General features: G+C 40.1%; 1 protein-coding gene across 1 annotated transcript in view; it reads left to right on the top strand.

The window, feature by feature from the left end:
* The window catches only part of LOC139392966 (uncharacterized), a 31428-nt gene that overhangs the window by 4232 nt on the left and 3271 nt on the right, over positions 1 to 23925 (top strand). Inside the window, exons 8-15 of the mRNA XM_071141275.1 lie at positions 611 to 630; positions 10696 to 11121; positions 18279 to 18312; positions 19073 to 19275; positions 19963 to 20064; positions 21793 to 21873; positions 23477 to 23587; positions 23744 to 23867. Coding sequence (XP_070997376.1) covers positions 611 to 630; positions 10696 to 11121; positions 18279 to 18312; positions 19073 to 19275; positions 19963 to 20064; positions 21793 to 21873; positions 23477 to 23587; positions 23744 to 23867 — 1101 coding nt within the window. The remainder of the gene's footprint in view (positions 1 to 610; positions 631 to 10695; positions 11122 to 18278; positions 18313 to 19072; positions 19276 to 19962; positions 20065 to 21792; positions 21874 to 23476; positions 23588 to 23743; positions 23868 to 23925) is intronic.

Below are 23925 nucleotides of genomic sequence, written 5' to 3'. Positions count from 1 at the left end.
TGGCTACATCTAATCCTGTTGTTCACCATTTTCTATTGGTGAATACATTCTTCATGTTTGCTTTCCCTGCCCTGTAAAGTTACCATGGTGCATTTCATTTTCATAGTGAAAATATTGCCTATTAGCTTTAAATGATGCTGCTATACATTCTCATTAACATGTCATAAATCGTCAGGACATCCATTTCAAAAGCATTTTTTAAACAACATTTGTTTTGTATAAATTATCAATACTGAAACAAAGACTCCACTGACTGAATATGTTGCTATCGAAGATTTTAATATGATCAAGTGTCATACACATTATTTGCATGTCTGCTTCACACACCGTCACATAAAAAATGTTTTCATGTGATAACATGTAAAGCAACATGTAAAGCAACATGTGATAGCATGAAACTACCCATGTGAAAACGTGATCATGTGAAGTGTTCCAAAAATAGTTGGAAAAAACAAGTGAAATGGTTTTTTAATGTGAGGGACATAAGAGATTTCTGGACAGTGTCACTGTTTCCTCTGGCTTACCATGAAACGTCATATTTACAATGAATGTCAGCATTTTATTTCCTTCTCTAACAAATGTGGCTAATTCTTGTGTAATTTATCAGCAGGGCATGAATGTAAATCATTAGTGAGTATCTTGTTGTTTCCACTATCGACATTGACTTATTGATTACAGTAATCATGGATTCCTAGAGCACAATAATGTGGTTTTCTTACACCAAAAACATAATTTCAGATAAAAAAAACAAACAAGAGCAATCAAAGTCACAATGTGAACATTTCAGGTCAAATAAGAAAACTAAGCATACATCTCAATATCTGTCAGTGGCTATATACAGTGAAAACAACAGGAATGTAGAAAAAAATCACATTCATATAACTGGAAAATTAAATAGCACAAGTTTTACGAAAGAAGTTTAATCCATTTACAATCAGTTTACACAATAAATCAATTTATAACATTTTAGAGTTTTCATACAATGATCTTCTTTTTAAGACACAATAATCCTGTAACCTAAAACATTCATTGGTAGCACTCTCATATTTTCCATAAATCTTAAGTCATTGTGCACTTATATTGAGCATTGCTTGTTTCCCTCGGAGGTATCCACGGTATCCACTTCTGTATAGCAGTGAGCCACCCCTTCGAATCAGGGAACATTTGATCAATGCCCGGCAATCCAGAAATCTTCCCCATCAGCCCCATCACCTGATGACGGTCTTTGTCAGTGTTTCTGAACACATGGTACCTGTTCCCACAGAGCTCAACTATCTGTTTAAGATGAGGGTCTGACTGGATAAACATCTCTATGTTCATGTTTTTCAGGTTCTCTCCATGAGTAAAGAGGACAATAGTTTTATCTTTGCCTTTAATCTTAAAGGCTTTTTCCAATTCATTTAAAGTCCCTCTCTTGCCCTCTGTGAATCGGCCAATTTTAATCACCAACAAGTACACACAAATCCCAGTCTCACAGTAATTACTGCAACGTGTCAGCTGTTCATCTTTTTTAACATATTCATCAAAGAAGTCAGGGGTATCAATGACTCTAACTTTTGCTCTTGAAAACTGCTTATTTTCTACCTGGCACTGTCTAGTGACTGGTAGAGAGCTTTGACATGATTTAAAAATGTCTTTCCCCAGGATTGTGTTGCCACTTGCACTCTTTCCGGTGCCTGCCTGTCCCAGTAAGACAATGTTCAAAATCTTGTTGGGGCTGCTTTTACTGTTCTCTGGTCCTGGTCCTCCTACTTCTGCTCCACTACCTGGTACCTCACTATCCTGTTGACTTTGACCTGATAAAACAGTAATAGGTACAATGTACTTGGATAGAAACGGGCATTTGATGACAGTATTAACTTGAGATATGTTAGGGGGAAAACATCTATGAAAGGCATTAACCTGTCGTGTAATTTCTTTTCGATAAATATGGCAATAAATTGACATTACATTGTATATGACTTAATCATTTAGAAAAAGTAATACTTACATTGTGACATGTTCCTCCTCTTCCTCCACCTTTGTAGAAAGCCTGAAAATAAAAAAGGGGCAACCTTGAGGAAAACAATTGGCCTCGGTTTCAGTTAGCAGGGACTTTTTCCGTTGGTAGTTGTATTAATAACAGTGTCAGTTCATTGAAACTTTAGTCTTCCATGCAACACATCCGATTTCTATGACGATTGCCTGGATTTCAAACGATCATGGTGACCCACAGGGAGGTCTCCAACATACGGTCTGTGCAAATCTGAAAGGAACCGGTTTGCATCTTCCTTATTGTAGAGACATGAAGCAAGTGGGAGGTTCTAAGAGAGCTTGGTGAATAAATAGTAAGATAACACTGTTTCTCCACATTCACCTTTCATTATCAAGACAATATGGGTAATTCTATGCCTGCAGGTGAGAGTTGAATGATTTCTGTTACTTTTCAGTTGAGTATGTTTTTCAAGTCTGGACATTTGTTTACTGGTTTTGAGGGATTTGATAACTTACAATGTATTATCTTTTGCAGGCCGTGACATTAGAATTGTGATGATTGGAAAAACTGGAGCGGGTAAAAGTGCCACGGGAAACACCATTCTGGGGCAAAACATTTTTACATCGATGGAAGACGCTAAATCGGTGACTGAGAGTTGTGTTAAAGAAAGAGTTCATGATAAAAGATGGATATATGTGGTGGACACACCAGGACTGTTAGACACAGGGAAGACTGAATAACTTGTCAAAAAGGAGATAGTGAGGTGTCTTCAAAAGTCAGCCCCTGGTCCTCATGTCTTCTTGCTGGTGGTGGAGGCAACGACATGGAGAAAGGAGGATCAGAATACTGTGGATGATCTGGAGAGGCTCTTTGGACGAGAGGTCTTCAAGTTCATGATTGTGCTCTTTACTCATGGTGATAAACTTGTGGGTCAAACAATAAACAACTTCATATCTGATGGCCATGAGTGTGTTCGAGCAATTATAAAACGCTGTTCTGGCAGATTCCATGTTTTCGACAATACAAGTGGAAGTAGAGGTCAAGTTGTTGAGCTGGTCAAGAAGATTGATGAGATGGTGGCAGTAGCTGGAGGAGGGTACTTCACACATAGAAGATAAAGCTTATGTTTTTAGACCATATCCTTAATTGTCCTTAATTATGGAGAAAGGGTCGGTGGAAAGTGCTGTGTCATGTTAGTGGAAAAGTACTGTAGAATATATTGCATATGTAGCAGGGCACGTTAACAGGAATCCTGTTCTCTAACTATAAGTCACTTGATTTCATGAGAAAAAGTTTCTGCAGTGAGGGTGTGTAATGGAAGATCGATGTGTCCTTGGATGAGTGTGAAAAAGATGCATAACTAGCATTGTTAAAATAAATGTTTTAATGAAATCTGACCAGACCAGTTCAAACCCTAAAAGAAGACAATGTTCAGCTGTACAATCACAGACTGCAGTAACAACACATTTGGTCAAAATGATGTCAAGAACGAAATCAAGCGCTGTAGCATCAGTTTTATCTTTTGACCAAGTGTCCTGGTTCAATTATCTTCTGTTTCAGTGAAAATGTAATGTCAAATTTGAGAACTACAAAATCCAAGTAAAAACCAAGGCAAACAGCAGTAAGTGAAGTTACGGCACTCTGGCTGTCTTCCACTGTGTCTGGACTGCAGTTATTGAGGTTTTCGCTGATATTCTATCAGGCTCTGAGTTCAGGCCATCCTGATCATGACACACACTTTCACACACACCATGAGAAAGCCAGTGATCCAGTTATCACCACAATAAACAGGGCACAATCACTAAATGCAATAAAAGTATAAACATTTGCCATTGTGAAATAGTTCTTACCTTATGGTGAACAAATGCTTAAGGGTTACTACAATACAATGTTCAGAACATGAAACTATAACTACAGTGCATTCGGAAAGTATTCAGTATTGTTTCAAAATGTATTAAATAAATGTTTTCCCTCATTAGTCTACACACAATACTCCATAATGAAAAAGCAAAAACAAGTTTTTAGACATATTTACAAACGTATTAAAAATGTTAAAAACAGATACCTTATTTACCTTATTTAGTATTCTGACCCTTTGCTATGAGACTCGAAATTGAGCTCAGGTGCATCCTGTTTCCATTGATCATCCTTGAGATGTTTCTACAACTTGATTGGACATGATTTGGAAAGGCAAGCACATGTCTATATAAGGTCCCACAGTTAACAGCGCATGTCAGAGCAAAAACCAATCCATGAGATGGAAGGAATTGTCTGTAGAGCTCTGAGACAGGATTTTGTCAAGGCACAGATCTGGGGGAAGGGTACCAAAAATATTTCTGCAGCATTGAAGTTCCCCAAGAACACAATGGCCTCCATCATTCTTAAATGAAAGAAGTCTGGAACCATCAAGACTCTTCCCAGAGCTGCCCGCCCAGCCAAACGGAGCAATCGGGGGAGAAGAACCTTGGTCAGGGAGGTGACCAAGAACCCGATAGTCAATCTGACAGAGCTCCAGTGATCCTCTGTGGAGATGGGAGAACCTTCCAGAAGGACAACCATCTCTGCAGCACTCCACCAATCAGGCCTTTATGATAGCGTGGTCAGACAGAAGCCACTACTCAGTAAATGGCATATGACAGCTTGCTTGGAGTTTGTCTTGCAGACCATGAGAAACAAGATTTTCTGGTCTGATGAAATCAAGATTGAACTCTTTGGCCTGAATGCCAAGCGTCACGTCTGAAAAACGTGGCACCATCCCTATGGTGAAGCATGGTGGTGGCAGCATCATGCTGTGGGGATATGTTTTAGTGGCAGGGACTGGAAGACTAGTCAGGATCGAGGGAAAGATGAACAGAGCAAAGTACTGAGAGATCCTTGATGAAAACCTGCTCCAAAGCGCTCAGGACCTCAGACAGGGGCAAAGGTTCACCTTCAAACAGGACAATGACCCTAAGCACACAGCCAAGTGTCGTGACGTTGTATTAGTTAATGTGATGACTGTTGCTCATCGAATGATTAAATGTTTCTAATTGCGTGATTAACTGAATCAAGCAATTATTAACTCATTAACCTGGGGCACCATGGGAAAATTAGTTTTTATTGAGTTTCTATTTCCCAAATTAACTCAAAGAATATGAGAATATCGATTTTACAACAGCCGCTAATTATTCAGTTACCTCTAGAGTCTTGTTCTGAACGGAAATCTGCACGGACCCGCGTCTCACCAATGAGTTCGCACCACACCAATCTTAGTTGAGTATTTATTTACTTGAAAGCTAAAATGATGATAAAAGATATACATACACAAAAACACATTATAGGCTATTGATTAGAACTTAGTATAACGGGCCAACACACTATGGCACGTGTTACCCAAAATGGGGATTTAAAAGAGAGAGAAAAAGAGAAAGTACACGAGAGAAATATACATTTGGGTGAATTTGTCAGCTATGCTTAATTCCAACCCTAGCCTTGCCCCAAACTGCCGCTCTTATGGGTCAGAATATAATGATGTCATTACGTGGGGAAGGTCTCCGTGGATTCTCCACGTGGACCGTTCAGGCTGCTCAATGACGCACTTCTCTGGCGCAACTCTCTGGTTGTCCTCACAATGTCAGTGTCCTTTTGGCTTCCGAGTCTGTTTCCTCACCCTTGCTCTGGAAGGGCTCTTCTGAGGACAGACAGGTCTGTAGCTCAGAGCTCACAGCGTAGGAATGAAACCACGATTCGATGGGGAGTGGAGGCTAGGTGGTTCGACTTGAATTCACCCACTTAGACACATCTACTCATCCGTAGCTTGGGTAGAAAAATATTTATTTGTCTTCAAACTGCATTTTGGGTTCATTGACTTTTTAGACCTCGGCTGCAGCTTGGGTCACTTAGTCTTATCTGTAAATTCTTCACTCACCGGTTTTATACCCTTGGGTCAGAAGTGGGCTTAACCGCATTTAAGGCAATTCTCTTGGCGTTCCAAGTTAAGGGCAAGGTCTAGATTTTAATCATATCCAGTTTTATACAACTAACTTCACATTTCATCTTTACCAAAACATTATCTTTGATTTGGACATTTTCCATACAACGTACAATGTATAAACATCAAACATATACTAGGTAAACTGTTGACGTTACAATGTTTTTGTAATAACGTCATCTATTAACCTTTAATAACAAAACAAAATTACATACATTTTCATAAACCATCTATCGTCATGACCACCATTGTGGCTGACGGAAACCATTGTTCCAAAGTCCCTTTATTTCATGTTTAATGTTCTGAAGCTGGTTCTCCATAGTGACAGGACAAAAGGAATTTGTCTGTGGCCTAAGATTTACCATGGGCGTGAGGGGTCATAAAACCCCACATCTTCAGACCCCTAGATCTCTCCTCCTCTGTTGGGGTTGAGAGATAATCTGTAGGGTTGTGGTCTCCTGTAACCTGACCTGATCAGGACAGTCATGACACAAGACAACGCAGGAGTGGCTTTGGGACAAGTCTGTGAATGTCCTTGAGTGGCCCAGCCAGAGCCCAGACTTGAACCCAATCGAACATCTCTGGAGAGACCTGAAAATAGCTGTGCAGAGACACTCCCCATCCAACCTGACAGAGCTTGAGAGGAAATGCAGAGAAGAATGTGAGAAACTCCCCAAATACAGGTGTGCCAAGCTTGTAGCGTCATACCCAAAAAGACTTGAGGCTGTAATCACTGCCAAAGGTGCTTCAACAAAGTACTGAGTAAAGGGTTTGAATACTTATGTAAATGTAATATTTTCTGTTTTTTATTATTTATAAATTAGCAAAAAAATCTAAAAACCTGTTTTGATTTGTCATTATGGGATATTGTGTGTAAATTGAAAAGGGAAAAATATAATTGAATACATTTTTAAACAAGGCTGTAATGTAACAAAATGTGGAAAATAGTAAAGGGGTCTGACTAAGTTCCCGAATGCACTGTATATTGGACTCACAAGTATTATTATTATTATTATTAATAATAATAATAATAATATTAGTATTGTTTTCACCTTCTTAACATACCATACTTAAAATAGGACAATTGTTCTATTTAAGTCTGGCCAAGACTATATATTATTCTCTTTTTGCATAGAGACATGGTCACTGACCAATAGCCTGCATTAAGGAATGACCACTATGGAGAAAATATATAGAAAATCAGTACAGCAGGGTTTATAACAATGTACAGAACTAAACAGATTAAACCCGTTAGTGTCCCCAATTTTCCGAAAGTTGTCATGACAGGACAAGTATTACTCCCATGACTTTGATATCAAAGTTCATCTTCCTTCAGTAAGGTCAAGAACAAGCCTTATTTCTCCTGTTTTTAGGTTGCTAGCCATGATAAAGTAATACTTTATTTATTTATCAATCAATGTTTCACACTTAATATCTAGTCTTGATCTTCTATTCTATGTCTCTGTGCTGCCACAACATTAACAGTGGATCTGATTGTCAAGAAGTACTGCTATTACATCTCTTAAAAGTTTTTTTTTGTTAAGTGTAAAAATGTTTTAAACCTTAAACCTGAAACCTGCAGAAATGTCCACCAGAGCTGTTGCCAGGGAATTGAATGTTCATTTCTTTACCATAAGCCGCCTCCAACATCGTTTTAGAGAATTTGACAGTACATCCAGTGGTTTAACTGAACAGTGGTTTAACTGCCTTGTTCAGGGGTAGAACGACAGATTTTTACCTTGTCAGCTTGGGGATTTGATCCAGCAACCTTTTGGTTACTGGCCCAACACTCTAACACACTGTTCTCATACCTTGTCCTGGGGACCCAAAGGGTTGCACATTTTTGGTTTTTGGCCCCAGCACTACACACCTGATTCAAATGATAAACTCATCATCAGGCTTTGAAGATTTGCATCAAGTGTGTCGTGCTAGGGCAAAAACAAAATGTGCAACCCTTTGGGTCCCCAGGACCAGGAATGAGAACCACTGCTCTAACCACTAGGCTACCTGTTACCCCAATGAACTACAACTATGAACTGTAACTCAATACAATCTTTGACATTGTTGCATGTAGCGTTTATATTTTTGTCCAGTATAAATACTGTGTCCTGACATTACATCACAAGGACCTACTCTTTAGTAGCTCAATTGACAGCAAGAGTGAAAACAGGGTCTAACCTACAAATCCATGATTTTCCCCGCAAACACTTCTGTGGCGTTAATCTGATTAAATTGATATCATGTAGGCCATTTTTTAATTTTTTTTACATTATATACAGAATGTAAATAAACCCAAAGTGTCTTACCTATCTTAGTTGAATGCACTGACTGTATGATACAACTGGAGTCTTTGAGTGTTTGACCCCAGGTTAATATGAGGAACTGAAAGGAAGAGAGATTCCTGAAAACACATCACAAGGGTCTTTTATGGTATTTTATTACCAGAGAATGTGTTGAACCATGGTATGGTACTAAGTACTATCTTATGGACTTATGGTATCACATTTGTGGTTATCACAAGGTGTGTGTACAGTATCAGGTTGAAACACTGAAAGTGATAAGAAGCTATTGGGTTACTCATTGGAAATATCAAAGTACTGAATCAAATCAAATTGTATTTGTCACATGGCCAAATACAACAGGTGTAGACCTCACAGTGAAATGCTTACTAACAATCCCTTAACCAACAGGTGTAGAATTTACAGTGAAATGCTTACTAACAATCCCTTAACCAACAATACAGTTAAGAAAAATAAGTGTTAAGTAAAAAAATAGATAAGTAAAAATATAAATAATTAAAGAGCAGCAGTAAAATAACAATAACGAAGCTATATACAAGGGCTACCGGTACAGAGTCAATGTGGAGGCTATATACAAGGGCTACCGGTACAGAGTCAATGTGGAGGCTATATACAAGGGCTACCGGTACAGAGTCAATGTGGAGGCTATATACAAGGGCTACCGGTACAGAGTCAATGTGGAGGCTATATACAAGGGCTACCGGTACAGAGTCAATGTGGAGGCTATATACAAGGGCTACCGGTTCAGAGTCAATGTGGAGGCTATATACAAGGGCTACCGGTACAGAGTCAATGTGGAGGCTATATACAAGGGCTACCGGTACAGAGTCAATGTGGAGGCTATATACAAGGGCTACCGGTTCAGAGTCAATGTGCGGGGGAACAGGTTAGTTGAGGTAATTAGGTAATACTGTATGTACATGTAGGTAGAGTTAAAGTGACTAGAGAGGGTGGGGGGCAATGAAAATAGTTTGGGTAGCCATAAAAGTTGTTTAGATACGCTAAATTAGGGTTGAACTGAAAACCTACAGGACAATAGATCTCCAGGAAGAGGGTTGGGCAGCCCTGGCATAAACAAAACAAGTTGACAAAAAATCTGCTTGTGGTTGTTAGTTTTCAGGTGAATTTAATTACTTAGAAGACATTTTATCTTCTGATTACAGCCAATTCAATTTATGTTATGTTTCTAATATTTGACAGTACTTAGCCTACATGCCTAGCCTATTCAAATTTAAATTTGAATGAATTCCAATTAACGGTGTACATTTTATATTTTATATTTTTAAATACTGGGTGATTAATTAAGTTCATAATACGACATTTCCACGGTGATGCACTGAAAATGAACTGTTCAAAATAGTGAAGGTCAATGCCCACGTAAGTTTTGCCTTGACAGATATCGTCTCACATGCTGGTTACACGTTTTGCTCTCAGGTGTACCTTGCGTTCTTTAGTCACCACATCTGCAATTTCTTTTATCTTTCGCAAAGTCAGCCAGAGTCCACAAACAACTGCCTTCAGTAAATTGTGTTAGCCAGGACAGACCTGACCTTAGTAACATGAACACCACAGAGAGATAGAGAGAGAGAGAGAGACAGAGAGAGAGAGAGAGAGAGAGAGAGAGAGAGAGAGAGAGAGAGAGAGAGAGAGAGAGAGTGAGACAGAGAGAGAGAGAGAGAGAGAGAGAGAGAGAGAGAGAGAGAGAGAGAGAGAGAGAGTGAGACAGAGAGAGAGAGAGAGAGAGAGAGAGAGAGAGTGTGTCCTGCAGGGCAGTGATATCAGTTAAGAGTTTAAACTTCTAAGCAAAGCTATTTCATGACCGGGGAGCTCTGCCCTGGCAGGGCAGGCAGCATTTAATTAATCTGGCTACCAGTCTCTTTAGTTCATCCACTCCCAGCAATCCATGCAGGGCTCTAGCCTTTTGGGGGTCTGTCATGCCAAATAATGTCCCCCGGCCAAATAGTGTCACCCTCTACGTCACAATGGGATTCTATGAGTTATAACTTCTGTTGCTAGGGAATAATTTTGTGGAATAATTCAGACATAATTGTAAGGAATAAGTCATTGTTCTACCCCAGCGGGCATGAAAGGAATATTGACTTTGTTCTTGATGTTTTCGATAACAAGGGTAATATTCTTACATATGAACAATTTATAACATCAAAAGAGTTTCCAATACTTTCCAGAGAGTTTATTTCTGTGGTCAAAGCCGTTCCCAGTGGTCTAACTACCCTAATGAAAACTCATCTTAGCTTTGGTAATGAACACAAAGCTTATCCAGAACTCAGATTGGAAGGCGTGGGCTTACTTGAAAAATCTTGTTGTAATAAATATATAAGACAACATTTTAATTCACAAAACACTGGAGGTCCCGGGCTGTAGAGGCGCACTGGAGGCCAGGTGCTATGAAGCCGGCACAGGTGGCACCGGACTGATGACACGCTCCTCAGGGCGAGTCACTGGAGTCCAGAGTCTCCAGCGACGGTCTCCAGTCCAGAGCCTCCGGCGACGGTCTACAGTCCAGAGCCTCCAGCGACGGTTCACGGTCCAGAGCCTCCAGGGACGGTCTACAGCCCAGAGCCTCCAGCGACTGTTCACGGTCCGGAGCCTCCAGGGACGGTCTACAGTCCAGAGCCTCCAGCGACTGTTCACGGTCCGGAGCCTCCAGGGACGGTCTACAGTCCAGAGCCTCCAGCGACGGTTCACGGTCCAGAGCCTCCAGGGACGGTCTACAGCCCAGAGCCTCCAGCGACTGTTCACGGTCCAGAGCCTCCAGGGATGGTCTACAGTCCAGAGCCTCCAGGGACGGTCTACAGTCCAGAGCCTCCAGGGACGGTCTACAGTCCAGAGCCTCCGGCGACGGTCTACAGTCCAGAGTGCCTGGACTTTACAGTCTCCCTCTTGATTTTGAGTTTATTTTATTTTTACAGGGACAGTGCACATTAATCAACGTTTCAGTAAAAGTGCCGGTTTTAGCCAGCCGGATACTTTTCAACCGCAGTCCCTGGGCAGGTTATTAAAAACAATTACAATATAGACAATCATTGAGCAGTGAGCACACGCAGAGCAACATAGAACAAGCAAACATAGCATACAGACAGAGCAACATAGGACAAGCAAGACGTAGCATACAGACAGAGCAACATAGGACAAGCAAGACATAGCATACAGACAGAGCAACATAGGACAAAAAGCAGCAAGACAAAATTCATAAAAGCAACAAAGTGTTTCCACACCTCACAAGCTACAGACAACAGACAACATGTAAAGCGGAAACACACAACTAGGGATTATGATCACAAATCGGATTGACCTTTAGCTATGTCTTCAAGCATTTTGTTAAATTGTGATATGTGGTGCAGTTATGTGTGTCTGATGGCAGTGTATTCCAGACATAGGAAGCTCTCACAGAGAAAACGGATTTACTAAAGGTGCTTTTCCTTAAGGGAACTATACAGTCACCTCTCATGGCAGACCTTGTGGATCTGCTGCCATATGTTTGGGTTTTCTGTTTAACAAAAATACTGAGTGAGGGGGAGCCAGGCCATTTAGGATCTTGAATACAAGACATTTGTCACTGTATTGCACAAGATTTTCCCAACTCAGGAGCTCATGCTTGTGAGGATGTAACAGTGATGATGGCTATTGGGCTTCCTATCAAGCACTTTGAGAGCCTGTTTGTAGACAGACTGAATAGGTTTTAATGTTGTACAGCAAGCTTGGGCCCAACTAGTCAAGCAGTATGTTAAGTGGGGGAGTATCATAGATTTGAAGTACAGTTTTGCTACCTCTGTAGTCAAACAATTTCGTATAAATCGGAAATTAGCTAGGTTGAATTTGGTTATCTGAATGACCTTTTTCACATGCTTTTTAAAAAGAGGTTGGAATCAAGTATGATGCCATGGTACTTAAAATCAGATACCACCTGGAGCTTCTCCCCTGACACATAGACATCTGGCTCAGTAGCATCTGTTGCCCTCTTTGTGAAGAACATGCAAACTGTTTTTTTCACATTGAGATGCAAACACAAGTCAATGAGCCACTTTGTAACCTGGACCATTACAGTAGTGAGTTCTTGTGTAGCTTGTTGTTTTCTCTTTGCATGCACATATATCACTGTATCATCTGCATACATTTGAACTTCAGACCCAGTACAGACAGAAGGCAGATCATTAATGTACAGGCTGAACAGGAGGGGCCCCGGTATTGACCCTTGGGGCACGCCCGCATCATAGCTAAGAGTGGGCGACAGCTCACAGGACAACTGAAATCATATTATTTCAGTGTAGGTAAGGGAATGGCAGGTTCAAATAAAACATGACAGACAGACAAGGCAGTGTATGAATTAGAGGTCGACCGATTAATCGGAATGGCCGATTAATTAGGGCCGATTTCAAGTTTTCATAACAATCGGAAATCGGTATTTTTGGACACCGATTTTGCAGATGAAAAAAAATCTATATTTTTATTTAACTAGGCAAGTCAGTTAAGAACACATTCCTATTTTCAATGACGGCCTAGGAATGGTGGGTTAACTGCCTCGTTCAGGGGCAGAACGACAGATTTTCACCTTGTCGGCTCGGGGGATCCAATCTTGCAACCTTACAGTTAACTAGTCCAACGCAATAACAACCTGCCTCTCTCTCGTTGCACTCCACAAGGAGACTGTTACGCAAATGCAGTAAGCCAAGGTAAGTTGCTAGCTAGCATTAAACTTATCTTATAAAAAACAATCAATCAATCATAATCACTAGTTATCTACACATGGTTGATGATAATACTAGATATTATCTAGCGTGTCCTGCGTTGCATATAATCTGACTGAGCATACAAGCATACAAGTATCTTAAGTATCTGACTGAGCGGTGGTAGGCAGAAGCAGGTGGTAAACATTAATTCAAACAGCACTTTCGTGCGTTTTGCCAGCAGCTCTTCGTTGTGCGTCAAGCATTGCGCTGTTTATGACTTCAAGCCTATCAACTCCCGACATGAGGCTGGTGGAACCGAAGTGAAATGGCTAGCTAGTTAGCGCGTGCTAACGTCACTCGCTCTGAGCCTTGGAGTGGTTGTTCCCCTTGCTCTGCATGGGTAACGCTGCTTCGAGGGTGGCTGTTGTTGTTGTGTTCCTGGTTCGAGCCCAGGGAGGAGTGAGGAGAGGGATGGAAGCTATACTGTTACACTGACAATACTAAAGTGCCTATAAGAACATCAAATAGTCAAAGGTTAATGAAATGCAAATGGTATAGAGGGAAATAGTCCTATAATAACTACAACCTAAAACTTCTTACCTGGGAATATTGAAGACTCATGTTAAAAGGAACCACCAGCTTTCATATGTTCTCATGTTCTGAGCAAGGAACTTAAACGTTAGCTTTCTTACATAGCACATATTGCACTTTTACTTTCTTCTCCAACACTTTGTTTTTGCATTATTTAAACCAAATTGAACATGTTTCATTATTTATTTGAGGCTAAATTGATTTTATTGATGTATTATATTAAGTTAAAATAAGTGTTCATTCAGTATTGTTGTAATTGTCATTATTACAAATACATTTTAAGAAATCGGCCGATTAATCGGTATCGGCTTTTTTGGTCCTCCAACAATCGGTATCGGTGTTGAAAAATCATAATTGGTCGACCTCTAGTATGAATCAAATGGATTTGCATATGAATGGAGTGGAAATTATCTGATTTCGTAATCTGTAAGGTAAGTAACTTTAATGTGTCAAGCAGATTACACGTTTTCTTTGCCATTTCCGAAACGTAGCAATGTTTAAGACATGAATTTCATGTTTTATGTTAACAAGGTACCCAAAAGTAGCTCAAATTAATGTTTTCATTTTATTAGCAAAACAAAACTTGTTTAAAAAACCCTTGTCACGGAAACCAACCAATCAAGGTATAGCGATGATGAAAATAAATTATGTTATGTCACGTTGGTATGAATGATTCGGGAGACAGGTACAGGAATGCGGAATAGTTTTTTTATTATACCTCAAATTCCGCCGTGCAAGGTCACGGGGACGAAGACCAAACAAACATGTGACAAAAACGCAGGTTGAAACCCAAACAAAAGAGCGAGGAGTACCACGAATAAATACACACACGCACAATGATTAACACATGGGACAACACCCGTAATCATCTGCGCAATCCACAAGGGCACGAAATCCCAAAATACACAGCACAGGTACTCACACGCACCAACGGACATTGTAACAATAATCAACAAGACCATGGAAATCAAAGGGCACATACAGTGCCTTGCAAAAGTATTCGGCCCCCTTGAACTTTGCAACCTTTTGCCACATTTCAGGCTTCAAACATAAAGATATAAAACTGTATTTTTTTGTGAAGAATCAACAACAAGTGGGACACAATCATGAAGTGGAACGACATTTATTGGATATTTCAAACTTTTTTAACAAATCAAAAACTGAAAAATTGGGTGTGCAAAATTATTCAGCCCCCTTAAGTTAATACTTTGTAGCGCCACCTTTTGCTGCGATTACAGCTGTAAGTCGCTTGGGGTATGTCTCTATCAGTTTTGCACATCGAGAGACTGACATTTTTTCCCATTCCTCCTTGCAAAACAGCTCAAGCTCAGTGAGGTTGGATGGAGAGCATTTGTGAACAGCAGTTTTCAGTTCTTTCCACAGATTTTCGATTGGATTCAGGTCTGGACTTTGACTTGGCCATTCTAACACCTGGATATGTTTATTTTTGAACCATTCCATTGTAGATTTTGCTTTATGTTTTGGATCATTGTCTTGTTGGAAGACAAATCTCCGTCCCAGTCTCAGGTCTTTTGCAGACTCCATCAGGTTTTCTTCCAGAATGGTCCTGTATTTGGCTCCATCCATCTTCCCATCAATTTTAACCATCTTCCCTGTCCCTGCTGAAGAAAAGCAGGCCCAAACCATGATGCTGCCACCACCATGTTTGACAGTGGGGATGGTGTGTTCAGGGTGATGAGCTGTGTTGCTTTTACGCCAAACATAACGTTTTGCATTGTTGCCAAAAAGTTCAATTTTGGTTTCATCTGACCAGAGCACCTTCTTCCACATGTTTTGTGTGTCTCCCAGGTGGCTTGTGGCAAACTTTAAACAACACTTTTTATGGATATCTTTAAGAAATGGCTTTCTTCTTGCCACTCTTCCATAAAGGCCAGATTTGTGTAATATATGACTGATTGTTGTCCTATGGACAGAGTCTCCCACCTCAGCTGTAGATCTCTGCAGTTCATCCAGAGTGACCATGGGCCTCCTTGTATGAGCTGAAAGTTTAGAGGGACGGCCAGGTCTTGGTAGATTTGCAGTGGTCTGATACTCCTTCCATTTCAATATTATCGCTTGCACAGTGCTCCTTGTGATGTTTAAAGCTTGGGAAATATTTTTGTATCCAAATCCGGCTTTAAACTTCTTCACAACAGTATCTCGGACCTGCCTGGTGTGTTCCTTGTTCTTCATGATGCTCTCTGCGCTTTTAATGGACCTCTGAGACTATCACAGTGCAGGTGCATTTATACGGAGACTTGATTACACACAGGTGGATTGTATTTATCATCATTAGTCATTTAGGTCAACATTGGATCATTCAGAGATCCTCACTGAACTTCTGGAGAGAGTTTGCTGCACTGAAAGTAAAGGGGCTGAATAATTTTGCACGCCCAATTTTTCAGTTTTTGATTTGTTAAAAAAGTTTGAAATATCCAATAAATGTCGTTCCACTTCATGATTGTGTCCCACTTGTTGTTGATTCTTCACAAAAAAATACAGTTTTATATCTTTATGTTTGAAGCCTGAAATGGGGCAAAAGGTCGCAAAGTTCAAGGGGGCCGAATACTTTTGCAAGGCACTGTATATGCAGTTGATACAGTCTTATACTCAGCTGGCCCCTCCCCGGGTTTTGTGCTAAATGCTCTTCAACAAAGCTTTCTTAGTGTCCAACAAGCTTTCTCTACCCTTAACCTTGTTCTGAACACCTCCAAAACAATAGTCGTGTGGTTTGGTAAGAAGAATCCTTCTCTCCCCACTGGTGTGATTACTACCTCTGAGAGTTTAGAGCTTGAGGTAGTCACCGGATAGAAGTACTTGGGAGTATGGCTAGACGGTTACACTGTCCTTCTCTTAGCACATATAAAAGCTTCAGGCTTAGGTTAAATCTAGACTTGGTTTCCTCTATCGTAATCGCTCCTCTTTTACCCCAGCTGCCAAACTAACCCTGATTCAGATGACCATCCTACCCATGCTAGATTACGGAAACGTAATTTATAGATCGGCAGGTCAGGGTGCTCTCGAGCGGTTAGATGTTCTTTGCCATTTGGCCATCAGATTTGCCACCAATGCTCCTTATAGGACACATCACTGCACTCTATACTCCTCTGTAAACTGGTCATCTTTGTATCCCTGTCGCAAGACCCACTGGTTGATGCTTATTGATAAAACCCTCTTAGGCCGCACTCCCCCCTGTCTGAGAAACCTACTGCAGCCCTCATCCTCCACATACACATACACCCGTTCTGCCAGTCACATTCTGTTTAAGGTCCCCTCTTTTCAGTTTGCTGCAGCTAGAGACTGGAACGAGCTGCAAAAAACACTCAAACTGGACAGTTTTATCTCCATCTCTTCATGCAAAGACTCAATCATGGACACTCTTACTGACAGTTGTGGGTGCTTCACGTGATGTATTGTTGTCTCTACTTTCCTGCCCTTTATGCTGTTGTCTGTGCCCAATAATGTTTGTACCATGTTTTGTGCTGCTACCATGATGTGCTGCTGCCATGTTGTGTTGCTGCCATGTTATGTGGTTGTCTTAGGTCTCTCTTTATGTAGTTCTATCGTGTTGTGTGTTTTGTTCTATATTTTATTTTATTATTTATTTATTTTTAATCCCATGCCCCAGTTCCTGCAGGAGGCCTTTTGCCTTTTGGTAGGCCATCATTGTAAATAAGAATTGGTCTTAACTAACCTGCACAGTTAAATAAAGGTTAAATAAAATAAAAAGTGGAGAGAGGTTAAAGAAGGATTTGTAAGCCTTGATACAATTGAGACATGGATTGTGTATGTGTGCAACTCAGTGGACCAACTCAGTGGACCAAGACAAAATATTGAAGTGTCTTTGAACAGGGTATGGTGGTAGATGCCAGGAGAACCGGTTTGTGTCGAGAACTGCAACGCTGCTGGGTTTTTCATGCTCAACAGTTCCCTGTGTGTATCAAGAATGGTCCACCACCCAAAGGACATCCAGACAACTTGACACAACTGCGGAAAGCATGTAGGTCTAGGGTTGTCAACATCACACCCCAGCCTTCCCTGTTCCTCTAAAGGTCATGACCCTCTCTCAACCCCAGCCCCCATTTATCTTCTCTGCCTCAGTGGCCAGCTGCCTGTCTCTGGCTCTCTGCCTTACACAACGTCATCCAGCCCTGATCTGCTGCACCGCATTGATGCTCCTATTTACAGTGCACTTACTAGATTGGTACCACCCTGTGCCACCACTGTCAATCGACAATAATAGTAATAGCTTAATACGGACACAGGGTGGAGCTATAATGTCAGAATTCATCGTTCTAATCATTATGAGGGCCTTCAAAAGAATTGTATGAAAATTGTATGAAGGATGTAATAATGACAATTTCCATTTACATTACATATAAACATACACACTTGTCCTACTACATATGGGCTTTGCATGAGCTATTCTTACACTTTTTCATCAACTTTTTAAATTAATTGTCTAATAAATATAATGTAGCGGTAGAATGAACACGCCCATTAAAATACAGAACAAAGGCATAGCAGTAGGTAGTCGTTTGAGATGTAATAAGTGATTAGGAAAGCCCTATCTGAGTTTAATTTTGAAAAACAAGAAAACCCGGAAACTGATTAAAACAACTTCCGTTTCTCACTGCCTGAATGGTATGTGGAGAGAACGGCAACTCTAGACCGGGAAGTGGGGCATCTAAATCAAATCTAGCTAGCTAACTTTTTTCAAGTATACCTTAGCTTCCTGTTGACTATTGTATGAGGCCGAGATGCAAAGTCAGGATCCATGCGAAAATTGTAAGTTAACGATAGAAATTGTTAACAAATTTGATAACGTAGCTAACGTTAGCTAGGTTTGGTGTGCGTTCGATGTTCAACATGGCGTATGCCGTATCTTGCCCTATGATCCCGCCCTGCCTGAAATGTAGTCCAGGCTATCTGAAATGGTGGCACTGGCAAGTCCACGTATCTGCAATATCGATATGTCTAGACCGTTTCGAAATCGTCCATGACTTTATTTCACGCTATATCGTCAAATCAGCAGTTGCTTCATCCATTGTTGTACTTATTAATGATATGTACCCATTGTTTCTTGAAAAATACAACTTGTATGCCTCATTAGCTAAGTTTTACTGTCGTACACGATGATGTATATAAACCATTGGTCGCACCCCACTATAACCCAAAATATAAGCTTGTTTTATTACAATGTTTGTCAACAATGTAATTGTAAACAAACACTACATAGCCTCAAAACATGACTAAAACTATAATTTTGATATCATGGATAGCTATTTCTATTTGAGTGGTTACATTTCTCCAGCCCCGTCCCTTAACTTTCTACCTTAACATGGGTGGAGAGTCGGGACTCCGCTTTGTCATGGTTTCTACTGCTGGTGGCTGCGTTAAATATCCCATTAACATAACATGTATTTTTACTAACGTTAGTCTAAAGTGTATTCACTTTTTAGCTAGAGCTTGCTAACTTGGGTCAAAATTGCGTGCGCCTAGTCAGGGTAACCATGTGTCGGCTAACAACTTATTTTCCGATTTTAAGGTCCCCCTCTTCTTCTTCCCTCTCTGCGTCTCTTCATTCCACCACTGCGGCTTGTCTCTGCAGCCATGTGGCAAGTGGTTCAACGAGGAGACGTTCAAGATTATGGGATGCTGGAGGAGTTTGTCACCATGGTTACAGAGATTGTGCCAGAGCTTTTGAGTTGCAGTCAGAGGGCCCAACTCATTCTGGGGCTTAGAGCAAGGGTAAGAGATTGGGGTGCAGAATGGGGAAAATAAACATGCGACAAGATGATGATGGTAGTCCTATCCTTTAGCCCAAACATACACCTAGAACTCCTACATAGACCTAGAACTCCTACATAGACCTAGAACTCCTACATAGACCTAGAACTCCTACATAGACCTAGTATTCCTACATAGACCTAGTACTCCTACATAGACCTACATAGACCTAGAACTCCTACATAGACCTAGAACTCCTACATAGATCTAGAACTCCTAGCTATCTATTTGAGGTCTGAGCAGAACTTCTTCCATGTACAGTATGAATTTATATGCCTATCTATAATCAGAAGGCAGTTATTTTGCATCCTTTAGATCACTGAGCAGTCTACAAGAGCATGTTTCCTCCACCTTTAGATGCAGATATTTACAGTTATCATAGTAAACACCACAACAAGACCCTGGGGCTACCCTAGCCTTTAGCTCTGACAAAACAGTGTAGACAGTTGACTCTGGCCTTAGACAACAGAATGGTAATTGACTGAGATGAAAACCCTGAAGCTGATTATCTCAATTGAATACTGACATTGGGCCTTATCTAGGCTATCTTTAATTTTCTCAAAATGTGTCCCAATGAGAACAGAGCAGTGCCTAAGAAGTGTGGGGTTGACCTTTGACCGACTACTGACTGGCCATTTGTCATTTCAGCTGGTTCTGGAGTTGTGTCGCACTGAGCAGACATTAGACCTCACGAATATTCAAAAACACCTGGACAGGATCCGATCCCTCACATCCACTGAGGAAGCAGAGGTGAGTATCTTTCAAAGAGGGATTGGAGGTGAAGAATTACATGCCTATGTCAGTGGGCACACTCACTGATGGGTAAATCCATTTTAATTCAATCACCTTTTTGACAGAACCCCTTTTCATTTGAACAAAACCTTCCATACATATTTGTCCATTGTAGAAGTGCTCAGAAAGGGACTTTTTGGACCTGAATGCCAAAACATTCAAGAGATAAAGGTGCTTAGAGTTGACCTATTTTACATACTCGACCATACCATCGTGTCTTCATCACTAAAAAAGATAACCAGTTGAGATTGATATAATTGAAAAACTTGCAAACAGGTTATTACTATTTTATAGTTTCTTTAAAAAAATGTTTTTTTAATAATCATTGGCATTTTTTAACCATAAATGTAAATGATCTCAAAACACTTAAACTCAGATTCTTTTTTTTATTTTTTTGTAGGTCAGACCCTATCTTACATCAACTGAAGTGTTTGTGTTAAACCCGCAATCGGTTGAGACATAACGTACTCTTAAATACAGGGTGCCATGTTGTGACTGATAAATCAAATTGAATCAAATTGAAATGTCTACTTTCAAATGGTACCACAAAAATGGTTGGAGGTCCACACATCAGAGAATGTTGACTGGAATGAAATATCTGTTGTTTTAAATGATGCTATCAATCCTCCATAGGAAACCTATTGCAATCATAGAAATATGGAAAATAGACATGACCATTTTAAGTTGACATTTGACAGTGGGTGGACCGGCGGTCATCTTTGTGGTAGAAAATTAGAAGTAAACATTTCCATTCAATTAAAATAATGGTGTACCAGCTAACTTGCAGTGGTCTTCGGGGGGGGGGGGGGGATTGTTACATTCAATACATTCTATTTCTATGATTAAAATGACACACACAAGAGCATGTTGTGTCTCAACCGATGGCGGGCTCAACACAAAAACCTCAGATGATGTCGTGACGGCAGGTAGCCTAGTGGTTAGAGGGTTGGGCCAGTAACTGAAAGGTTGCTAGACCGAATACCCGAGCTGACAAGGTAAAAATCTGTCGTTCTGCCCCTGAACAAGCAACCTCAGCCGTCATTGTAAATAAGAATTTGTTCTCAACTGACTTGCCATGTTAAATAAAAAATGTAAAGGTTTAAGCTACAACATAATTTGTATATATATATATATATATATATAACAATGTTTTATTTATTAATATATATTAATATATATATTAATTTTTAAAAATGTAAATACATTTTTTTTTAAATTGACAACCCTTCTTGTAAGCTTTTAAATTATATCAAACTCAACCGTTTATCTTTTCCAGTGATGAAGACATGGATGGGGTATGGAAAATGGGTCAACTTTAAGCACCTTTACCTCCTGAATGTTTTGGCATTCAGGTACAAAAAGTAACTTTCTGACCACTTCTTCCATTGGTTAATATGTATGGAATTTTTTTATTTAAATCAAAACAGATGCTGTCAAAAAGTAATTGAATTCAAAAGGATTTAACCTGATGGCTGACTGGCTGGAGAGTCATTTTTAGGACCAATGAAAAATGATCTATAATGTGCTAACTCCACCCACCCGTGTCACCAGGCGATACCAAACCAATAGGCCCAACCAGACAGTATTGTGTGATTGAGTTGTCAGCTTCAATGATGTAGTAGTTGTGCATGTTTTGTTGCAGTCAAGTGATGCAAGTGATGCATTTTTCATTGGTCCTCCATGCAGGTGGAATTATCTGAATCAAAGTTTGTGGAGCTGGTTAAATCTCTGCTGAAAGACCCAAGTGAAAGGGAGAACTTCTACCAGGTTTGTTTCTCCATTTACAGTTGAAGTCAGAAGTTTACAAACACTTACATTGGAGTCATTAAAACAAATTTTTCAACCACTCCACACATTTCTAGTTAAGAAAATATAGTTTTGGCAAGTCGGTTAGGACATCTACTTTGTGCACGACACAACTAATATTTCCAACAATTGTTTACAGAAAGATTATTTCACTCAGAATTCACTGTATCACAATTCCAGTGGGTCAGAAGTTTACATACACTAAATTGACTGTGCCTTTAAACAACTTGGAAAATTCCAGAAAATGGTATCATGGCTTTAGAAGCTTCTGATAGGCTAATTGACATCATTTGAGTCAATTGGAGGTGTACCTTAGGCCTTGAAATACATCCAGTCTTCAAACTCAGTGCATCTTTGCTTGACATAGTGGTAAAATCTAAATAAATCAGCCAAGACCTCAGGTTCATCCTTGGGAGCAATTTCCAAACGCCTGAAGGTACCACGTTCATCTGTACAAACAATAGTATAAACACCATGGGAAAAAAAAAAAAAAAGTATAAACACCATGGGACCACACAGCCGTCATACCGCTCAGGAAGGAGATGCATTCTGTCTCCTAGTGATGAACGTACTTTGGTGTGAAAAGTGCAAATCAATCCCAGAACAACAGAAAAAGACCTTGTGAAGATGCTGGAGGAAACAGGTACAAAATTATCTATATCCACAGTAAATCGAGTCCTATATCTACATAACCTGAAAGGCCGCTCAGCAAGGAAGTAGCCACTGCTCCAAAACCGCCATATAAAAGCCAGACTACGGTTTGCAACTGCAAATTTGCGACCAAGTTAAAGCTTGGTCGCAAATGGGTCTTCCAAATGGACAATGACCCCAAGCATACTTTCAAAGTTGTTGCCAAATGGCTTAAGGACAACAAAGTCAAGATATTGGAGTAGCCATCACAAAGCCTTGACCTCAATCCCATAGAAAATTTGTGGGCAGAACTGAAAAAGCATGCGCGAGAAAGGAGGCCTACAAACCTGACTCTGTTACACCAGCTCTGTCAGGAGCAATGGGCCAAAATTCACCCAACTTATTGTGGGAAGCTTGTGGAAGGCTACCCAAAATGTTTGACCCAGGTTCAACTATTTAAAGGCAATGCTACCAAATACTAATTGAGTGTATGTCAACTTCTGACCCACTGGGAATGTGATGACATAAATAAAAGCTGAAATAAATAATTCTCTCTACTATTATTCTGACTTTTCACATTCTTCAAATAAAGTGGTGTCCTAACTGACCTAAGACAGGGATTTTTTTTACTATATTTAAATATAGGGGCTGAGTTTTTATATTCTAAATGTTACATCCATGTACAGGACTGCATCTCCAATAAATGAAAGTACAATATTTATATGTTCGAGTCCTTCTCATTCATACATGCTGTATCTCCACCTCCAGGTGTTTGGTTTAGTTATGATTTCTTTGTAGATCAAACAAAAGGCTAAAACTTTCTGCTTTAGGATGTTGATGTGGCTGTATGATGATCTAAGACCAAAGGTAATATCAGTACACATTTTAGCCTAATTATTGACATTAATTATTACATTAATTTATTCTCTCCTAGGACGTGTTCCCTGTGGAATTTGGGCCCAAGTATGACACTGCAATACAGATGCTGATGTTAGAATTCCTTTCCAGACTTGAGAAGTTACTTCCCATACCAGACCTTGAACAGGTAATAAGAATGAATAACACCTTTATCTATTTAGCTTGGGGAATTAGAAGTCAAGAATACCAATCAACAATCAATCATATTTTCATGTTTAAAAAACTGTGTTGGACATGAGCATGTAGTTGTTAATTCTTTTAAACCATGTTCCTCTCTCTCAAGACTGCCACCTTGTTAAGTGCTGTCCCCTCTGCCCTGGAGAAATGTGTACAGTTTGTACCTGACCCCATACAATTGAGGACCCTGCTCCAGTACCACAGAAAACTTGGACATTTGGACTCCATCCGTAAGTATCATACAGATTTATAGAGGATCCATGGCTTGGATTGGTTCTGCAAAAATGT

The sequence above is a fragment of the Oncorhynchus clarkii genome, chromosome 33 (assembly GCF_045791955.1).
Source record: "Oncorhynchus clarkii lewisi isolate Uvic-CL-2024 chromosome 33, UVic_Ocla_1.0, whole genome shotgun sequence".
NCBI classification, from domain to species: Eukaryota; Metazoa; Chordata; class Actinopteri; order Salmoniformes; family Salmonidae; genus Oncorhynchus; species Oncorhynchus clarkii.
The sequence above is the reverse complement of the archived record's forward strand: the minus strand, read 5'-3'. Positions and strand labels throughout refer to the sequence as shown.